The sequence below is a fragment of the Vidua macroura genome, chromosome 21, assembly GCF_024509145.1.
Source record: "Vidua macroura isolate BioBank_ID:100142 chromosome 21, ASM2450914v1, whole genome shotgun sequence".
Lineage (NCBI taxonomy): Eukaryota > Metazoa > Chordata > Aves > Passeriformes > Viduidae > Vidua > Vidua macroura.
Window position 1 is genome coordinate 10723799 of NC_071591.1, and position 19992 is coordinate 10743790.

Genomic DNA, 19992 nt, shown 5'->3' on the forward strand with positions numbered 1-19992 from the left:
GTTGCCATAACTTGTGATGGACTCTTGCACTTTATTGTTAAATCCTCCTTTTCCACTTTGGTCAACAGTTACTGGAAATTAACGTTATCTACCAGGACAAAAACAAGAGGCAAATAAGCATAAAACAAAATCCCAACCTCCTCCCCAGCAAACTAGAGATTTTCAGGGATCCCTCCATAGTTTTGAGGACTGGGATTATTGCAGTGGATGTTCTGAAATGGTGCTCCTTGGCCCTCAAACTGTTCCCTGTGCCTGGGGCCTAGAGGGACACCAGTCCCTTTGCTCATGGGTCCTGATCAGGGTCTGTGTCTTTGAGCTGCCACCTGGTCTGACTGTCCCCCTTCCCTCTGCCACCTCTGGTGTTTCTCTCCACTGAGGTTTCCTTCAGCCTTGCTGAGGTGTTGTTCAACAGACACTGAGCTGGTGTTTCCACACGGCATGATCCTGGCTGTGCTTTCTGAAATGCAGGGTCTGGGAGCAGAGGAGCTGGTTCTGCCTGGAAAGGCTGCCTATCGTAAGGATAAATTCTGTTCTAAAATTACAGATACTGTTTTAAAGTTTCTGTAAGGCATACTGTTTAAAAAACAAATCTGGATGATGCTGACATCCACCTGTGCATTGGCACCAGTCCTTTGGCAGTGCTGGTGACTCTGCTCCAGGGGCTCAGGGTGCTGATCAGCTTATGCCCCCGCATGAGCAGCAAGCTGAGAAAACCTGTCCTGGGGCTGATGTATGAGTGCCTTCAGATGGAGTCTTGTCTTCTGCATGGCAGAGCACATAAAACCTTCAGGTCACTGAAGGATCGGTGTCACTGCCTGATGTGCAGTCAGTACTGCAAGTTCTATGTGATAAGGAAAGGTGTGTGTTCTGGCAGAATGGAGCAAGTGGAAGTGCTGACTGATCAAACAGCTGAATCACAGCTGCAAGAGAAAGGTCTTGCTCCTGCCCTTCTCTCTCGTGCCCTTGCACCCAGTCCTGGCACATGAGTCACCTCTTTGCTCCTGTGCTGCTACCTTCGAGCCTTCACTGAGTTGCATCAATTCCCTGCCCAGCAAGAGCAGATCTGTGTTTTGGCCAAGTTCATTTTCTGTGGAGGTGAAGCAGAAGGGCAGCTCCAATCTCTGCTCTCTGGGACACGGACAGGAGCCGGGGAATGGCTGGAGCTGGGCCAGGGCAGGTCAGGCTGGAAAGCAGGAAAGGTTCTTCCCCCAGAGGGTGCTGGCACTGCCCAGGCTCCCCAGGGAATGGGCACGGCCCCGAGGCTGCCAGAGCTCCAGGAGCGTTTGGCCAGCGCTGCCAGGGATGCCCAGGGTGGGGTTGTTTGGGGGTCTGGGCAGGACAGGGGCTGGGCTGGGTGATCCTGGTGGGTCCCTCCAGCTCAGGAGATTCCATGATTCTAATGAGGATGACTCACTTTGTTTTTGGACAGCTCATGTCCTGAGTAAAATGTCTTGGCACCAGCCAGGCGATGCAATGCAGCCAGGTATTCATTCAAAGTGCTCGAGGAAACGTGCAGACACCAAGCCCACCTTTGGGTGGCTGTTTTAGGGGCACAGACGTGTTGGTGTTCCCTCCTTACCAGGGTACCCCACCCTTTGGCACGGTGAGCTGTGTGACTGTGGCCAGAGGAGGCAGCTCACCCACCTTGTTATTTTGGATTTGATCTTTGACATTGAGCCTTGCCTTTGTAGTGACCTCCAGTGACTGACCCTGACACATGGCAAACACAAATACCCAGTTACCTGAGTGTGCAGGCAGATGTGTAGGTTCTGAAGGAGAGAAATGAGGTGCTTGGAGCCTGTCAACTCTGGCATTTCTGCTTATTCACAGTGAGTGGTGGAGGGAAATTAAGCCTGAAGATGAGGGTGGTTTGCTACAGACAAGGGATTTGGACCCGTGATGTGCAGCCCGGGGCAGTGGCATTCAGATAACACCTGAAGTGTGTCTGGTCATGGCAGGATCATGGGCCCTGAAGATTAATATTTCTCTGTCTTTCTGGCTCACAAGTGTTGATTTTCATATCTGCGAGGACTTTCCCATGGCACCCTGTGGTGCTGCGTGGTGCAGGTCCTGGCTATACACTCCTGCTCCACTGTTCCTGTCCTCCCTCACCCAGCACGGAGTGGCTCTGGTGGCTGTGGAAGATCCACCATCCCTGCTGGCCCCCTGGAAGGTGCCCATTTCACAGAGCTGTAGGCTTTGGCTCTACACATCGCTCATTTAACCTTATTTAATTTTGGCATGAGAATGGATCTCTTTTCATTTTCTGCTGGATGCACTTTACACTGAACTATACAGACATTGGGATGGAGAGGAATTTGTCTAAATTGTTTGTTTTTCCTTGGGAAAAAAGAAATGGAGATTTATTACCAGTTTTCCCTCCCCAGGGCTCTCCCTCAGCGAAGCCCTGCTTCGGTGGCAGAGGTTTGCAGCGAGCTATTGGCGATTCAGCACGACAAAAGTTCACACAGTTCAGGGCTCCAGCAATTACAGAGGAGCTTTTCTTGGGATTTTTAAAATGTCCTAGACACAATTAAAATAATTTCTCAGCAAGGAGAGTGCAAGCTGGGGACTCTCCGGCAGATGTAATCACTCAAGGAAAACTTTGTTTGGCTTGGCTGGGCCCTGCCTTCGTTCCACGCTCTTTCATCCCACCACCAGGCTTTGTCTCAGTCTTTGCAGTGTCTCTCTGTCTGTCTTTCCCTCTTTCCATCTGCCCCACATTCCGCTGCAGGCTGAATGGGACAGCCTTAACCTGGCTACTTCCAAGACAAACAGCAAGTCAGATGGAAAAGGGGGGCGCTTGACTGTCAGGAGGCTCCGTGGTCACTCACTTCCTAGAATTAAAGGCTGGGAGTTGATCTGTAAGCCAGCCAAGCCAGAGACAATGATTGGGTTCCCATTTTGTTCCTTTGATACTGTCTTAAATATGTGCAATGACTGGGAAGACAAAATTTGCATAAAGCAGAAATCCACTTTCTCATACAGATCTGTCCTACCCTGTGTCCTCCAGTGTGGATGGCACAGGTGGCAAAGCTCAGATGCCTGCACTTAGAGAACTGAGCTGTAACAATTCCTGGCTATGATGGGATAGTTTTGGTAGCCACATGGATGGGATGGGTACAGCTGGAATTCCGGTGTTGGGCTGCATGTGAGTCACGTCCAGCTCAGGAGGTTTTGTGATTCTGTAAATCAACAGGAGAGATGCATTAGAGCCACTGTGACCCCAGGTCAGTTCCAGTATGGCCAGTTTTTGTGCCATGGCTTTGCCCAGCCTCTGGACAGGGGTATTGCCTGTCCCACGTGTGGCAGGGGTGTGAAGGTGTCTTCCCCGCTCCAGAACCATCCCTGGACAATGCTGCTGTGCTTTTTGGACTTGAGATTTTCAGCTCTACACCCCAGAGTGCTGCTGGGCTGTACCAGCTCGTGATGTTAGAGAGCAGATAATTATTGAATGTGTGGTTTGCAGGTTCTGTCACTGATGAAGCTGGGATAAGAAGTGGGCTGATTCCCTCTCAGGCACTGAGGGACATTTACAATTCTGCAAAGTGCCTCAGGTTGGGTGGGAGGCCTGAGAAGCGCCTGTGAACTGGTGCTTATGGGCACAGAGCCCTTGAGAGCAGCCTGAGCTGTCTGTGCAGCCCCAGGGCTGTGGCAGCCCCCCACCCTCTGTACCCACCCCCCCAGTGGGCCCCAGGCAGGGCTTGGGGTGGCAGATATCACACACTGAGCTGACTCTCTGCTTTCATTCAGCGCTGTAACTCAGTACCACACACTAAAGAGACTTTCCATTGGTATTCAGGGCTCATATACCAGCTCTGCACGGTTTCCTGCGGCTTCCAAGGGAAAGGACTTTTCCATGCATAATTTAATCACGTTCAGCACGGCAGCAGTGGGATTTTTTTTTCCACAGAAAGTCTATAACATCTCATTGGTGAACTCCTATACTTTGAGAACTCACAGTGCGCTTGCTTATCTCGCTCTCTCAGATAAACACCTCTCAGCATCCTGTTTTTCTTGTGCCATATGAACAGGAAGAGAGCGATTGTTTGAGATGTGCGTCAGTCAGAGCTGGAACCAGGCAGCCCCTTACCCTCCCCATCACCATGGAAACCACCAAATCCCTTCAAATACATTGACGCTGAGCTGACAGGTATCCTGGATTTTCCACTTAGCCTCCCCAGAGCTATGATTTTAACATGCAGGACTTGTCAAAAATAGGGGACTTTTATTTTATCTAGGAGGTGCAGCTATAAATTTTGGAAGGGAACAGCCATCGCTACTTTTGTTGTAAGTAGCAGTGAGATCTTTTATTTGGCCCTGGATTTGGTACTAGGAGCATTGGAAGGGCTCAGAGGCAGCTCTGCAGTCAGTGGGAGTGTGGTGTGAGGGACTGGGCAAGGTTCTGCCTGAGCCTTGTGCAATGTCTGCAGTGTGTCCTGGAGAAGTGGCTTGAGCCAGCCAGCCTTGGGAAAAGCATCTGGCTGTTCTGCAATCACTCCAGGGTGACCTGGAGAGCTTTGTGTGTGGAGAGAGCAGATTTAGCATTTGGATGTGATTGGAACTGTTCCTGGAACCTCAGGGTGGGATTTTCAAAAGCTGCAGCAGAAATATGGCTGAAGAACATATTGTTTGAAGGTTCTCATAATGCTGAGTGTCAGTGCTGCTCTAGTGGCAGGTGTCCCTTCCCATGGCAGGGGAGTTGGAATGAGATGATTTTTAAGGGCCCTTCCAACAAACTAGTCTGGGATTCTACCAGAGATGGAGTTTTAATCTCCCACTCTGAGATGTAATTAGCCAGAGGAAGAAGGAGAAATTCTTTCAGTTTAGGGGTTTAACCATTGTTTTATTTAACATAAGCAAAGCAGCAATTTCCCTCTGCCTCTGGAGGGCTTGGTTCAGCCTGGACAGATGGGTCTCCTCCTCTTTGTTTACCCAAGTAAACATGTCACCATGGCCCCAGGTGCCACATCTTTGCCTTTTTTGAACACTTGCAAGGCTGGTGACTCCCCCACTGCCCAGCACTCCTGGCTTTGCCCAGGGCCTGGCTGGCTCAGGACCACCATTCCCACTGACCTGGGGAAGGGAGAGGCCCTGCCCCGTGCAGCACCTGTGCTGCTGCTGAAATGTGCTTAAGGGAGGAACTGGCAGAAGAAAAGCTGGGAATGTCCTTTATACAAGAATCAAACTATTGTTACTGTTCTCAAAAGAAAGTTGGATGGCTTCAAAATATGTACTACAGCTTTTTAGAATTACCAGGTGGATTTTTTCATAGAAAACTACTTAGGACACACCATTAATGTTGTTAGGTTTAGAACTTGGGGATTTCCAGAGATGTCTGGAGGCAAAAAAACAGATATCATTTTAGCTCTGTGATAGTACTCTGGATCTGATGATTCTTTCCCATCCTGTGCTTGAGTCCTCTGGGGCTGCTGCTGTTCCTGGCAGTCTCAGTCTCTTACATAATTAAGAAGTTTCCCCTTTTATCCTGGACAATATCAGTTTTCTTCCCATTGCAGGGTTGATAAGTTTGAAAGAAGAAATGGTTAGTTTTCTGGAATGCTCTGTTAGGTGTTTTTAAAGTGAATTTCCATTTCTATGAAAGTGCCATTAACTCAGTGTAAGGGCATTAGCTGGCACCCTGGCTGTGACAGATCCTCCGGTTGCTGGCCTGAGGAGGTTGGCAGGACAGTGGGATGTGAGGAAGGGCTCATTCCACGGCACTGATTGTTGTCCTCCTTCTGGGAACGTGGCCACTCGCTCCTCACTCTTCCCTCATCACTGAGATGGTTTATGGGAACAAAACCTAATTCTCTTCATCACTGGAAAAATGCATGGAGCTGGTGCCTGAAGGAAGTAAGGGTAGCCTGGCTGAATTTTTGAAGGAAAAGAAAAACTGTAAGATGAAACTGTGGGCTTTGTTTAAACAGTTTTGAACACAGGAGTGCAGACCCTGGTTTGGTAAGGATGGGGATCCAGCCAGCTCAGGGCCTTGAGCCACCCCTCTGGCTGTGCCTGGCCATGAGGGTGGAGGGACAGGTGTAAAATGGGAAGGGAATGAGGGACTGCAGTGCTGTGCTCCCCTCCCCTGTCCTGTGCCAGAGATTGTCATCCTGGTGCCACAGAGCCCTTGACACTGAGCTTAGAGCCCCTTTGACAGAGGAGGAAACCATGTGAGAGCATTGACAAGTACCTGCAAAAGGTTTATGATTGTTACATTTTAAAACTTTTATGAAGTTGGATTTCATTAACTGCCTAGAGAGCAACCTCTTGGTGTTATTTTTAGAATTGCTATTTCTGTACAGATTGCTGCACTTCTTGTCCAGCCAGGGTACACTGAAAGCATCACCAAATGACCTCTTTGTCTGAGGTGATGTCACAACTTGTTCAGGGTGACAGTGTGGGACAGGCTCCTTCATTCCTGGGCAAGGGAAGTTTCTGCTGCCCAGGCTGGGTCATCTGGGCACTGCAAGGATGTCCCAGAACTGGGTGAATCCTTGGTGAGGTTTCATTTTTATTTGTTGAGTTGGCACCAGCTCTGAAGGGCACCCTCTGCTCCCGTGCTGGGTGTGTGCCCAGGTGTTTTAAGGGAAGAGGTTCTGCCCCTCTGCCCTGCTCAGGTGAGACCCCACCTGCAGAGCTGCCCCAGCCCTGGGCCCAGCACAGGAAGGACCTGGAGCTGCTGGAGAGATCCAAAGGAGGCCATAGAACTGCTCCAAGGGCTGGAGCCCTCTGCTCTGGAGCCAGGCTGGGAGAGCTGGGGGTGCTCACTTGGAGAGGAGAAGGCTCCAGGGAGAGCTCAGAGCCCCTGCCAGGGCCTGAAAGGGCTCCAGGAGAGCTGGAGAGGGACTGGGGACAAGGGATGGAGGGACAGGACACAGGGAATGGCTCCCACTGCCAGAGGGCAGGGCTGGATGGGATATTGGGAAGGAATTGTTCCCTGGGAGGGTGGGCAGGCCCTGGCACAGGGTGCCCAGAGCAGCTGTGGCTGCCCCTGGATCCCTGGCTGTGCCCAAGGCCAGGTTGGACATTGGGGTTTGGAGCAGCCTGGGACAGTGGGAGGTGTCCCTGCCCATGACAGGAGTGGAATGGGATGGGTTTTGAGGTCCTTTCCAACCCAAACCAGTCTGGGATTCCGTGGTGATGTTGTTGCTCAGGTGTCTGTACGCTCTGGGACAGAGAGGAATATGGATGTTCTCAGGGCTGATGTGGGGGGCGGAGGAGGAAAGCCCCTGTTTGGAGCACAGGGCTGGGGCTGCCCTGCCCCACAGAGCCTGGGGAGCAGCTCTCCAGGCTCTCCATTGACAAAAAGCACTAAGAAAATAAGAGGGCAATGTCACTGCCTGTTGTGCTCAGCCAAGCAAGCCTTCTTTTTTAATGAGAGTGCATTTTGTTTGATCTCAGCTTTTTCGGGGGGAAATTATGAATTTTAGCCATTAGGAAAACAAAAGGCATGGTTATTTGTAAGGATTGTTTTATAAGAAGCATATGTGTGCTTTATTATTCTTGTGCTTTAAGTGTGGGGATTGTTTTCAGTTGGGAGGCTGCAGTAGAAGAATGTGAACTTCTGACTCACTTAGAGATCAAGCATGTATCAGCCAAATGCTGAGGGTTCCTATTATGTTTTCATAACTCAAATTTCTCAGAATGGAAAGGATCTCACTTGCCCTTAGTTAGAAAATTATTTTTGTTACCATTGAGAAAGGCTGGCTTCTTTTCTAGAAAAAACTTCTCATGCTTTCAATACACTGTTCATTTCCCTTTCCCCCCTCCAGCAGGGCAGTTTCTCTGTGTTCTGCCTGTGCACCTCATTCTTCCCCATATTCCTGTTTAGCTCCTAATTCTGCCTTTTCAATAGTGATGTAGTCAACAGCACAGACCAAGGTATGGCTTCACAGAGTGGTTCCAGGAAAGTGTGGGTTCAGCTAATGGCACCTGAGGAATTCTGGCTCTTGTCTAGAATAACCCAGTGAGGAACATGAGATGAGTATTGTCTGCAGAGCCAGATGCCCCAGCCATTCTGTGGTTGTGTGCTTGGTGTAAGCTTATGCAAGGGTATTAGAGAACACACAGTCAGTAGGACTAATTCTGATACATTATTGCATGGTGGCACATCATTAACAGAGCAGTTCCAAACCAGAGTCTCATGGAGGAATTGCTGGTCTGTACCTTGCAAGGTGCATCACTGAGTTAGAAGTTTCTGTTAAACCAAGTCTGTCTGGAAGATGATAAAAAGCCACAAAAAGATAAGCCTCTAGATAACTGACCTCCTCTCTAAAGTGAAGCAAAATATTTCCTGCTGAGTGAAACAGCCATCTCAGTAGGATTGGAATAAAGCTTTGCCCCTGCTCTCAATACAGGCAGAGAGCTGGGCTGGGGTTATCACTCCCAGCTGACTTTTCCATCTGGCCTATGAACAAAACATAAACTGGTTCTGCAGTTCCCAGGGATGCCTGGCTAGCTTGTGGCAGTGTGTTAGGTGATGTGACCCCTTTATTTCAGTACCAATCCCAGCTGTGCGAATCTTCATCTGCTGAAGAGAGGCTGCAGAGGCAGGCGATCAGGAGGTGGCTGTTGTCACAGGGCTGGAGAAACAGAGCAGTCACAGCTGGTTGAAAAATGGAGAAATGTGGAACCATTCATCTTATACGAGGTTTCTGGTGACTGAGAATGAGCTGATGTTCAAAGTCAGGTGACTGCAAGTGAGGAGCTCAGAGCATTTTGGGATATTTTCCCCTCCTGTCTGATGTAGATCCTCCCAGTGGTTGCATTAGTGCAGAAGGGGAATCCAAATGTGTGGATGAAGAGCTGGAGGAACAAGTAAGAAATGTCTTTCTTTCCCTTGGTGAACCTGGGCTCCCAGACCTCTCCAAAGTCTCTGTCTCTCATGTTAATATTGCAGGGGAGGTGTGTGGTGTGAGGAGCTCAGGACTGTGGTCGCTGATGTGGTTCCTTCCCTCCCGAGATGGGAAGGGCTTGGTGCAGCTGAGTTCAAAGCTGTGTGGATGAGAAAACAGCAGCTGAAACTGGACACTGAGCTAAGGCTGCAGTGAGCCAGACAGGCCAAATAACGAAGGACTCTCTCCATCTTCTTGCTTCATTTCCTTGCTGCTAAATGTGAGCTCACCTAAATGCACAGTTAGACATTCTTAAGCATATGTGCCTTTTGTGGGAGGCACACTGAAGGAATGGGTTACTGGCATGGGGAGAGAGTCTTGGTGCTCTGGAAATGGTGCTAAAGCAGAGCAATGTATTGTTTCTGAAATGAAATAGTTTAGTGACATCGGATCCTCTTGTAAATTTGGCTCTGTTGGATTCAGTGGTGGAAATGGAGCAACCTGTCCTGGCAGCATTCCTTGTCCCTGCAGGCACTGCGACCTGAGCAGTGCAGGGAGCACCTCTGGCTGCTTTCAGTCTTTAGTGGGGGACTCATCACTGCAGTCAGTGGAGATTGGGATCAATCACCAAGTGCTGACTCAGAATAATAAACTGAAAGGTTTATTTATGTTACATATGCTCATTAAAGGGGGCACAACATGAACACCTGGAAGGTGTCACAATCTGTGGGTTTCTACAGAGGAATTTTGTACCTTTTTAGTTAGATCAGCTTGTCCTCAGAGGTTCAAATTTAGGCACTAGAAAATGTATCCATTCATTTTTGCTCCATGTAAGTGATATTATTTCTGTGCCTCTTCTTCTGCAAAATGTGCACACACTTGCTGTGAGCTGCAGCCACATCTGAACAAAATTGAGACCAACTAGGTTTGGATAAGTGACTTTGATTAATTCACACAGAACACACAATTTGTCCTCAGCTGCAATTTCGATGACCCAGAGTGGGTGTGCCCCTCATGCTGCTGGAACAGAAGAGGGTGAATGGCTTTGCTCACCCAAACCCCCAGCTTGTGCATTGTCTTCATTGAAGTATTGGAGTTTTAAAATCCAAATAGGCCACCTGCCTTAAAGGGGACATGGAAATACCTTGAATTTTAGTTTTCCTTTCAGAAATACATCTCAAAGACATGTTAAGATAAGCAGGAGTTTTTACTGAGAACAGATTCCAGGGATTTATTGGGGCAGAAGGCACACAAAACAATAAGTAATAGTAAAAATTCACTAATTGCCTACTGGGTGGGTTGGATATTCCATTAAACATTTATTAAAATTCAGTTAACTTGCAGGACAGAGGGACAAAGAAAATAAAACATAAAGAAAACATAACCATTGTAGGGCAGCAGAGCAGGGCAGCTCCCATCTCTGCTCTGGGACAGGTCCAGGAGCCAGGGAATGGCTGGAGCTGGGCCAGGGCAAGTCAGGCTGGAGAGCAGGAAAGGTTCTTCCCCCAGAGGGTGCTGGCACTGCCCAGGCTCCCCAGGGAATGGGCACGGCCCCGAGGCTGCCAGAGCTCCAGGAGCGTTTGGCCAGCGCTGCCAGGGATGCCCAGGGTGGGGTTGTTGGGGGGTCTGGGCAGGGACAGGGGCTGAGCTGGATGATCCTGGTGGGTCCCTTCCAGCTCAGGGCATTCTGTGATTCCATAAATTTGTGATTCATAATTAACATTTTGTTCTTGACTTTTCCTGTCCATGGCTTTCAGCTGTGACATTTTGGGGGCTGTGACCCTGCATTTCACTCACTTTTTCCACCTTCTTTGGGGTTGCTTTTTTTTCATTCAGTATCTTTTCTTCTGCTGACTGTAATTCTTCCAGGTTTTGGGCCACAAGGCATTTAATGGCTTTGGGCACGAAGAGCACGTGCCAGGAGGTTTTTCCCTTGGGAAATTCCTCCTCTGAGGTTGGATGTCACCCTTTCCGCAGGTGAGAGGAGGCTCAGTCAGAACAGGGGATTTTCTTGCCAGGGCTGCACTGGTGAATAATGCAGCAGAATTTTGTAAGGACACCACTGCAAACATCACCAGCAAATCCAGTGCTTACCTCACCAGCCCCCAGGCACTGCTTTTGTTGTGATCACAGCAGGGTTTGAGTGATGGATGCACAAAGGAAATGGAGAGAATGAACAGAAAGTAGTTTATGCTTTTCCTCAAAGGCACTTTTCTAATTCAAAAATATAAGCCTTGTGGTTTATATGGTTTTGAAATGTAACCACAGATCTTGAGAACTAGAAGACATTTGATTTACCATCTCCTGCAATTTTGGTACCAGGTTCAGGGCAGAACTCATTATTTTTCAGAATGAAAAACATTCAAAGGAAATATATTAGTGTACAAGGTTTAAACCAGGAACATACTATTGGGAGAAACTGTCAGTGCCAAAACTTGAGGTCTTTTGTGTCTTTTTGGAGCTGGTGCAGATGTGTCTCTTTGAGATCTCCACCAAAGTGCTCTAACCTTGATTTGGTGAGGCTTTTCCAGCTGTTTTAAGGTCTGCAACCCCCTTTTTTGGGAGCTGTGAAGGGTCAGACTGAGCACTTTCTCTTGAGCTCAGTCTAGGAACTGGAAGGGCTCAGCTGCCTGGGACACATCTCCTGACCCTCCTCAGCTGCTCACAGCTGGAGCAGGGAGACTTGGTGTTCTCTGACTTTCTACACTGGATGCTTGTTTGTTTGGTTTTTTTTTTTTTTTTTGTTTTTTTTTTTTTTGTTCGTTTTTGTTTTTTGGTGGCTTTGTTTGGTGGGGTTTTTTTGGTGGTTTTTTTTTGGGGGGGGGGTTGTGGTTTTGCTGGTTTTTCTTGTTTTTATTTTGCTGATAGAATGCCCCTTGCTAATAGCTGAATGTCTCTTCAGGATGTCGGAGACTCTGCAGGATTGAAATTCTCTTTAGCAGTGGAGCTTCTGGGTGTCCTTGGTGGGAATGACGGGGGTTTTCTGGCCACCATGCCCCGTACTTGCCTTGTTCTTGTCCAGAGCTGAGCCCAGATGCACTTGTGGTTCAGTTCTGACCACTTGGTTTTCAGTCACTTCGCTTTATCTCTCCTTCCCTTGTACTTCTCCCTTGCTCCCTGCTGTGTGGAGCAGCCGCAAGCTCTCCAGGTTTTTCTGGAAGGCTTGTGAAACTTCCTGTATGGTCCTGTTGTTTTTCCTTGGATGTCCTGGTTTTAGTTTATTGCTGATTCTCTTCTTCCCTCTCGGATGTGGATGGGCAGGTACCTGTCTGGTATCCCACCAGAGTACAGCAGCAGTTATTGATTAATTATTCTTGTCTAAGACACTCATTTCTCACTCTAGGGGTGCCAGGAGAGCCGAGAGGAGGACAGTCCTCCAAGGAGATCCTGCAGGAGACAGAACAGATGAATTGTTCATTTCTTTCAGGAGACCAAACGATGTGGACCTTCACATTTCCGTCTTCTGTCTCATCTGGGGAGCAACAGGGTGCAATAGTTCCAGGCCCAGCAGGAACTGCAGTGCCCTCCCTCTGGTGGGATGAGACAAGGGCACGAGGTGGCTTTGCTCTCCTGTTTATGTCTGGCTCTGGGAGCAACTGCTTGTGGGTTATTTTGTTATGTTTAGCCCCTGTCTGTGTCTCACCCTTAGATTCCCAGGAGCCTTACCAGGTGAGGAAGGGAGCAGACCTGTGCAGACACCAGCAGATTTCTCAGTTTCTCTCCTTGTTCAATCCCTGCCCTCTGTCACTGTGAAGCCATTCCCCCTTGACCTGTCCCTCCAGGCCCTTGTCCCATGTTCCTCTCCAGCTCTCCTGGAATCCTTTCGGGCACTGGAAGGGGCTCAGAGCTCTCCCTGGAGCCTTCTCCTCTGGAGCCTCTCCACACCTCTCCGTGTCCCTCCTGTGCCGTGCTCCAGGGGTGCTCTGTGGAAATAACTCAGCTCTGGGTGTGTGCAGAGCCCTGGGGCAGGGAGGTGTCCCTGGGTACCTGTGACCGCTCGGTGCCACGGTGCCACGCTGGCACTACTGACCTGCTTAGAACTGACTGCAGACATGTTTTCCTCCGCTTGTATCAGCTCGGGTTTCAGTAGCAGGGAGGTAAGGTAGGAAACAGTCAGTAAGAAAAGGGCTGGGTTTGTTGACTGAGGTTTAGAAAGCTTTTAACAAGTTGAATTATTGGTTGTATGTGAAGTGAAACACTGCTCTCCTAACTGCTCTCATTTCCTGTATCATTCCAGCCCGTTCCCTGCATTAATTACAGCTCAGATTTACAGTGTATTTGGTTACACACTGTGTTGCATTCTCATTTTTTTTCCTCTGTGTGTATAAATTTCTTTGGGAGTCAGGCCAAAAGGAGAGTGTGCAGATATGCACACACACATGGACTGAATTTGACTGTAATTTGCTAATTTACTGGGGAGAAGAGGTCTGGCTTTTCTTCTGTTTTGGTGTAAAAAGGGCCTTTTCTTTTTCCAGAGGAGGAGCAGTAGCTGAGAACAGACAGTGTTTGGAGAGTTCAACATTTCAGAACAACCAGAGATGAGAGAAAATATTATCTTGTGAATTGTAAATGTGGCATTTTTAATTTGGCTGGTGTTTCCCAGAGGTTAGTGGATAATGGGAATATTATCATGCTCTTGGCTCAACCAGTAATCAGCTTGCTACTTCAAGTATTTTATAAATACAGTGCCTCAGAGTTCAGCTGGATGAGGTAGAGCCTTTCACAGCTGAAGGAGTTTTTTGTGATGTGAAATATGAGGTGCAATGAGATACTGAGCATGAAATCTAGCATTTGGAAATGAGCTCTTTAGGAATTGTAAAACACAGAAAGTGATTAAAAGGAAGTTTCCTTTTCAGTTTAACATTTTTCTTTTGGCTGTATGAAAACATAAGAAGAAGTGTGTTAGGAGGATTGGTTTGGAGAGTTCATTCAGATTTTTAAATTCATTTTTCACATTTTAACTGTTGATGCTGCAGATGATTTTCATGCAGAATATTTTGTGTTGTGGTTTCGTAAGTAAACGATTGTGAATTAAGTAGAATCAGATATCAAACATGTTACTGCTTTCAAAATTAAATATTCCTAAACAATTGCTTTAGAAGTACTGGTGTGATGAATATTGCTATGATGAATAATGGTATGATGACTGTATGAAGAATGATAACACACAAAAGAACAACTGAATGCAAGTTCTGCAATAACTTAGGCAAAAAATAAGAGGAAAATTCCAAATAGCCTTTTTTTGAAATATTTGATCCCTCTTTGTTTAGTCTTGCCACTTATCACAGCAGCCTTTCATCTTCCCTCTTCCTCAGGCACCCTGAATCCCACTGCAGCCCCATTGTTGTCCAGCCTGGCAGGGCAGCACCCCTGAGCACACCCTATTCTGGCCCAAAGTCACCCTGCTCCATGCCAGCTGGCCAAGAGCTTCCACTGCAGAGCCGTGCCTTGCGATCTCCCGTGCTGAGCATCCCTCCCGACCTGTGCAGGGGCTGGCTGCTCCAGGAGCCTGTGCTTGCTGTGGGGAGGCTGGGCAGGGCAGCAGCAGCAGGGCTGGGTTGGAGCTGCTCAGCACAGCTTTGCAGTGAGTGCAGGAGCTGCTGAGTTAAAGCTGTGCCTGGCTGCCGGCTGTGATTTTGTTAGGATTTCAGAGTGCAGGGTTTTACACACTAATCCTGACTGGCAGTTGGAGCTTGGTGGTTTCCAGCATGGAGCAGCAGATTTCTCTGGGGTGAAACAATGCCCCAGTGTGTCTGGGCTGCCTCTACAGAGCCAATAAATCTGTTTTGTTTTGTTTTTCTCCCTCCTTTTCTCCCTTCCCCCTCCTCCAGGCCAGGACCCACTCGTACTGCTGAAAACCCTTGAGCTTCTCTGGACAAAGCAGGAGCTGGGGAAGGTAAGGCTGAGCCCTGCACTCAGCAGTTCCTCTGGATGCAGAGCATGTCCAGGCCAGGATGCTGGGGTCAGACCCGCCAGCCTTCATGGCTGCTTTCATTCCAGCACTCAGGGAAGAGCCTCTGCATTTGCAGCTACAAGTGAAAAGAAAAGATAGCTTTGTGTGATGGGGAGCAGTTCAGGGGCTCCTAGAAAAGGGCTGGAGTTTCCAGGGCTGAGTTACAGAAGGAAGGAAAATCAAAGTTGCTTTTGTTTTGTTTTAAACACTTTTTTTGTCCATTAAATGGAGCATCTTGGGGGGAGGGGGAAGAATATTGCTAGTAGCTGAAAAAAATGAGAATTGAATTTGGTAGAGAAGTGCTTTTTGCCAGCTGTATATATCAAAGCTTTCATAGTTGAAGTATTCTTTTTTTTTTTCTGATTTGGTTTGGTTTTGCCTTTTAGAGTGGTGAATGCAATTTACACTGCTGTCTAAAATTAGTGCTGTTATTTTTATACGGCAACCTATGGGCTCTACACAGAGATTTTTCATAGGCAGTAAAATATATTTCATCTAAGTTTGGAAGCTTGAAAACTAACAAAACCAGCAGATGCAGGGGTGAGTTTTCCATGTTTAACTCTGTGCTACTCAGGCAGGTTCAGAAGTCAATTGATTCCTTTTCTAGAAGGCCCAGAGCCCTGCAGGTCCCACTTAACCCCCTGGAGCATCTCCTGTGTGGAGTGGCCAGCGTGGCTGAGGACCTGGTGGACGTGCTCCATCCTGGGTGTCTGCAGTGCTTACTCACTGTCCTGGGCTGCTGCTCTTAGACTTTCCATTACTGTTAGTCTGTGGTTGCCAGCTGGAATAAACAACTGGAAACCCAATGTGAGAGGTGCCTTTCCAAATGGTCACTCACTGACAGAGACTTGAGCTCAGCAATTCTGAAACCTTGAGCTTTCTGTCAAGTTTTGTTAGAGTTGGAGAAAAAAAAAAAATATTGTCCTTTAGGTCTGGAGAGCACAGAACAATAGCAGAAAAGAGAAATCATCAAAATCTCTGCACTGGGTACCCTGAGATGTGTATATGGATTGGGAAGAAAAATACTCTGGAAAAGAAAAAGCCTCCCATGGACGTGTCCTTTGGCAGAGAGCGCTGCAGTGATTCTGCTGTGGGTGGAAAAGCTGGAGTGTAGAGAGCTTGGCAGAAGAATGGTTAAACAGCAAGGGACATGAAACCGTAAAATTGGTCAAAGTATAAGGGGCTACGTGACTGCTGCAACGGTCAGCATGACCCTGGGTGTAGAAATCAGGATATGCAGAAATCAGAGTCTGCAAGAATCAGGATGCTGAAACTGCTTGGTATGTAGAAATAGATAGAGAAGAACCAAGAAGTATCAACCACAAGAACAGCAAGAGCAACCAAATAAGACAGTTGCGTAAATCACACAGCAACCAATCATGAGCTTGGCTTTTGCAATATGTATGAGCTAATTAACGAGTGTATATAAACTTTGTAATTTGTTGCAATAAACTGAGACTTGATGATCATGATATCATGAGTCTTGTCTCCCGTGGCACTTCTCCAACAACTGGCGCCCGAACAGGGACCTGATCCGAGGCAAAGGCGGGAGAGGTGCTCCGTTGGGTTCGGGTCCTGCAGCTGGAAGGACGGTGACAGAGCTGCCAGTTTTTGCTCCGCGCCCTGAGTGACCGCAGCAGTGGGCTCAGCTGATACATGCTGCCGAAGCTTGAAGGGGCCAGCAACGGTACCGACGCAACTATGGACAGGCAAGCAGCATATGATTTATTTAGTGCTTTTCTCAGAAAAAGACAGGTTAGGGGGATTGACTTAGATAAGGATCTCCCTTCGCTCTTACATCATGCTCATTCTTATGGCTTTTTTGTAAACCCCCATACTGTTCATGAACTTTCAGAATGGAGAAGATATGGGGATAAGTTGTGGGAATTAGTGTTAGATGATGATAAACCGGGCAAGAAAATGAGTAAACTTTGGAGAGTGGTCCATAACGAATTGTTGATGTGTCAGGCAGAAAAAAGGGCGGTGGAAGGGGTACGAACAGCTCAGGAGAAAAATAAGGAATATGAACCCTCGCTTCTCTCCAGTGAGCCAAACCCTCTGGTTCTCACAAACTTTCCCGTCCCCATCTCTGCTTCTGCAATGCCTGTACCTCCTACAGACACTGGTGGCATTGAAGTGCTACCGTCAGCTCCCCCTTTACCCCCACCGCCGCGTCCCCCTCCAGGCATACAAAACGTTACTGTAGCACCCGCCCTACAACATCCTCCGTCTCCCGGCCAGGAGCCTGTCCCTGGGGCACAATCTGACCTCGCGGAGGCCATGGCTAAAGAGAGACGTGAGGTATGGGCTGCTATCGCACAGGAGGGTATGCAGACGGGGGACGCTGAGCTCTTCACGGCAGCACAGGAAACCCTTGCTTCTCCAGTGATATTTACACCAAATGCTCAAGGGGGGTACACTGCGCAAGTCCAGAGCTTTGACTGGAAAATTTTAACACAGCTGCGTGCCACTGTGGGGAGCTATGGTATTACCAGTGAGCCCGCTAGGCAAATGCTTGATTTTATTTTTAATGCTCATACCTTATTACCGTCCGATGTTAGGGGAATGGCCAAATTGATTTTTACTCCACATCAACGCTTACTCTTTGAGGCACGCTGGAGAGAGGAAGCGGTAAGAAGCGCCAATTTACCTAGGGCTCAGGGCGACCCTTTAGCAGGGCTTACTGTAGCCGAGCTTCTGGGAGAGGGTGCCCATGTACGTCTGGAACAACAGGCCGCCCTAGGACCTGACAAATTAAGGGAAGCCACAATAGTAGCAAGAAGAGCGATAGACAAGGTCAAAACCCCGGGTGGAGTCCCAATGTATATGGGGATTAAACAGGGTAGAGAGGAGCCTCTTGGCACCTTCGTGGATAAGATAATGGAAGCATTGTCCAAAGCAGGGGTGGCCGATCATATGCAGGATGCCCTACTCAAACAGTGTATACTGCAGAATAGCAATTCCACAACCAGAAATTTGATTACTTCCTTTCCTGGGGATTGGACCGTCCAAGCATTGTTAGAGAAGGCTGCTTCAGTGCCAGTTGGGTCTCAGGCGTTAATAGTTAATGCTTTACAAGAAATAGGACAGGGTTACGGGAACAAGCAATAAGCTCTCAAAATCAGGTTTTAGCAGCCCTTGCTCCCCTTCAAGCTGCAGCTGCGCGCCCCCGTTCTAACACTACTGGAGAGGCACGAACAAGATGCTACCGCTGTGGAAACTTAAGTCACATTCGAAAAGAATGCAGAGCGACAGGAGTTTGGTGCCGCAGATGCCAATCAAATACCCACAACTCCAATGCATGCCGAAAGAAGCAGGGAAACTCCCAGAGCAGCGCGAACAGCGGCCGCGCCGAGACACAAATGGCAGCTGCAGAAGCAAAACCTCCCAGCAACTCCAACCTGCCACCTGCGGGAGCCTCGGCTTGGACTTGGCAGCCGCAGTAGAGACTGATCTCTTGACCTCAAAACCATATAAGATTCCAATGGGGATCCATGGCCCCCTACAAATACACGGACAAACTATGGGAGGACTCATTATTGGCCGCTCTTCAGCCGCTATATTAGGCCTCTTTGTGGAACCAGGAATCATCAATGCCGATTGTTGCGGCGAAATTATGATCATCGCTCATACGTCATATCCCCCGGTGACGGTACCAAAAGGTCAAAGAATTGCTCAGTTGATCCCACTCCCACAAATGACCAAGGGATTGGAACCTATGTCCCGGGTCCCTAGAACTCTAGAAGGATTTGGTTCGACAGGAGGTCTTGCATTGCTTACCCTAGACCTTAACACCCGCCCCAAAAAATATTGCCTCCTGATTCATCAAGGACATAGCATTGTGCTTAAAGGACTTTTAGATACGGGTGCAGATACTAGTCATTGATCCAGGTCATTGGCCTGCGTCTTGGCCCACTCAGCCTGCAGCAACCACGGTGAGCGGTATTGGTGGGATGACACTTGCGAGCCGTACCCCGGTGCTGACTGTTGAGATTGAAGGGAGACAGGCGTCTGCAGCACTTTCTATAACAACTTTACCACCTGCTGTCCAATGTCTAATTGGTCGTGATGTCCTAGCTCAGTTGGGCCTAGTCCTTACCAACGATCATTCTTTTCGGTGACGGATCCCCAGGATCTGTGGAATCACAGACTGGTTTAGGTTGGGAAGGAATCTAAAGCTCATCCAGTTCCACCCCCTGCCATGGGCAGGGACACCTCCCACTGTTCCAGGCTGCTCCAAGCCCCATCCAGCCTGGCCTTGGGCACTGCCAGGGATCCAGGGGCAGCCACAGCAGCTCTGGGCACCCTGTGCCAGGGCCTGCCCACCCTCCCAGGGAACAATTCCTGCCCTCTAGCAGTGGGAAGCCATTCCCTGTGTCCTGTCCCTCCATCCCTTGTCCCCAGTCCCTCTCCAGCTCTCCTGGAGCCCTTTGAGGCCCTAGAAGGGGCTCTGAGCTCTCCCTGGATCCTTCTCTTCTCCAGGTGAGCACCCCCAGCTCTCCCAGCCTGGCTCCAGAGCAGAGGGCTCCAGCCCTTGGACCAACTTACTGGCCTCCTTTAGATTCATTTCTACAGCTCCACGTCTTTCCTCTGTTGGCCACCCCAGTGTCACCTGGGCTTTGCAGGTCCCCAGTGGGGTTTGCAGGTGTGTCCTCTCTCTAGGCTGTGTGCTGAGCAGAGGAGGGTGTTTCTCAGCTTGGAGGGTCCTCAAGGAAAGCCTTTCTGGAGCAATGGGGAGGGCTGTGCTGAGCCCAGCTGCTGTAGGGGCACAGCAGGAATGTCTCAGTGAGTTCTGACTCGTGCTTGTCACGGTGTCACCAGGATGGGCTGACCCATGCCCAGGGCTGTGCACCCACAGAAAGTACAGACCCTGTTCTGAGGGGCTGGGCTGTTCTGCTCTCTGTGTGCAGCTCAGCTGGGTTGTTCTGCTGCTGCTACCCAGATGTCCAGCCCCAATAACTGAGATAAGTTGACTTAAGTCCAGCTCAGCCTGCCCCAGTGCCAGGTAAGTGGCAGGAGCTTCTCTGCCTCTCACTGTGTGTGCCTGTAGGTCAGTATTGTCCATGAGCTGAGGTAAATCAGCCCCTTAGTCTCAAATCAGTGGCCATGGGCAAGAATGTGTCTGCCAGGGCATGACCCCAGTTCTGGAACATAGGTATAAGAAATGGTCATTTTCTACATAGGAATGACAGTTTGGGAATA

The 19992-nt window shown here is 48.8% G+C and overlaps 1 protein-coding gene across 4 annotated transcripts in view; it reads left to right on the forward strand.

Annotated features, from left to right (window-relative positions):
* EXD3 (exonuclease 3'-5' domain containing 3) overlaps positions 1-19992 on the forward strand; it is a 254817-nt gene that overhangs the window by 60644 nt on the left and 174181 nt on the right. For all 4 annotated transcript variants that reach the window (XM_053996258.1, XM_053996259.1, XM_053996261.1 and 1 more), the window contains one exon: positions 14669-14733. In XM_053996258.1, coding sequence (XP_053852233.1) covers positions 14669-14733 — 65 coding nt within the window. The remainder of the gene's footprint in view (positions 1-14668; positions 14734-19992) is intronic.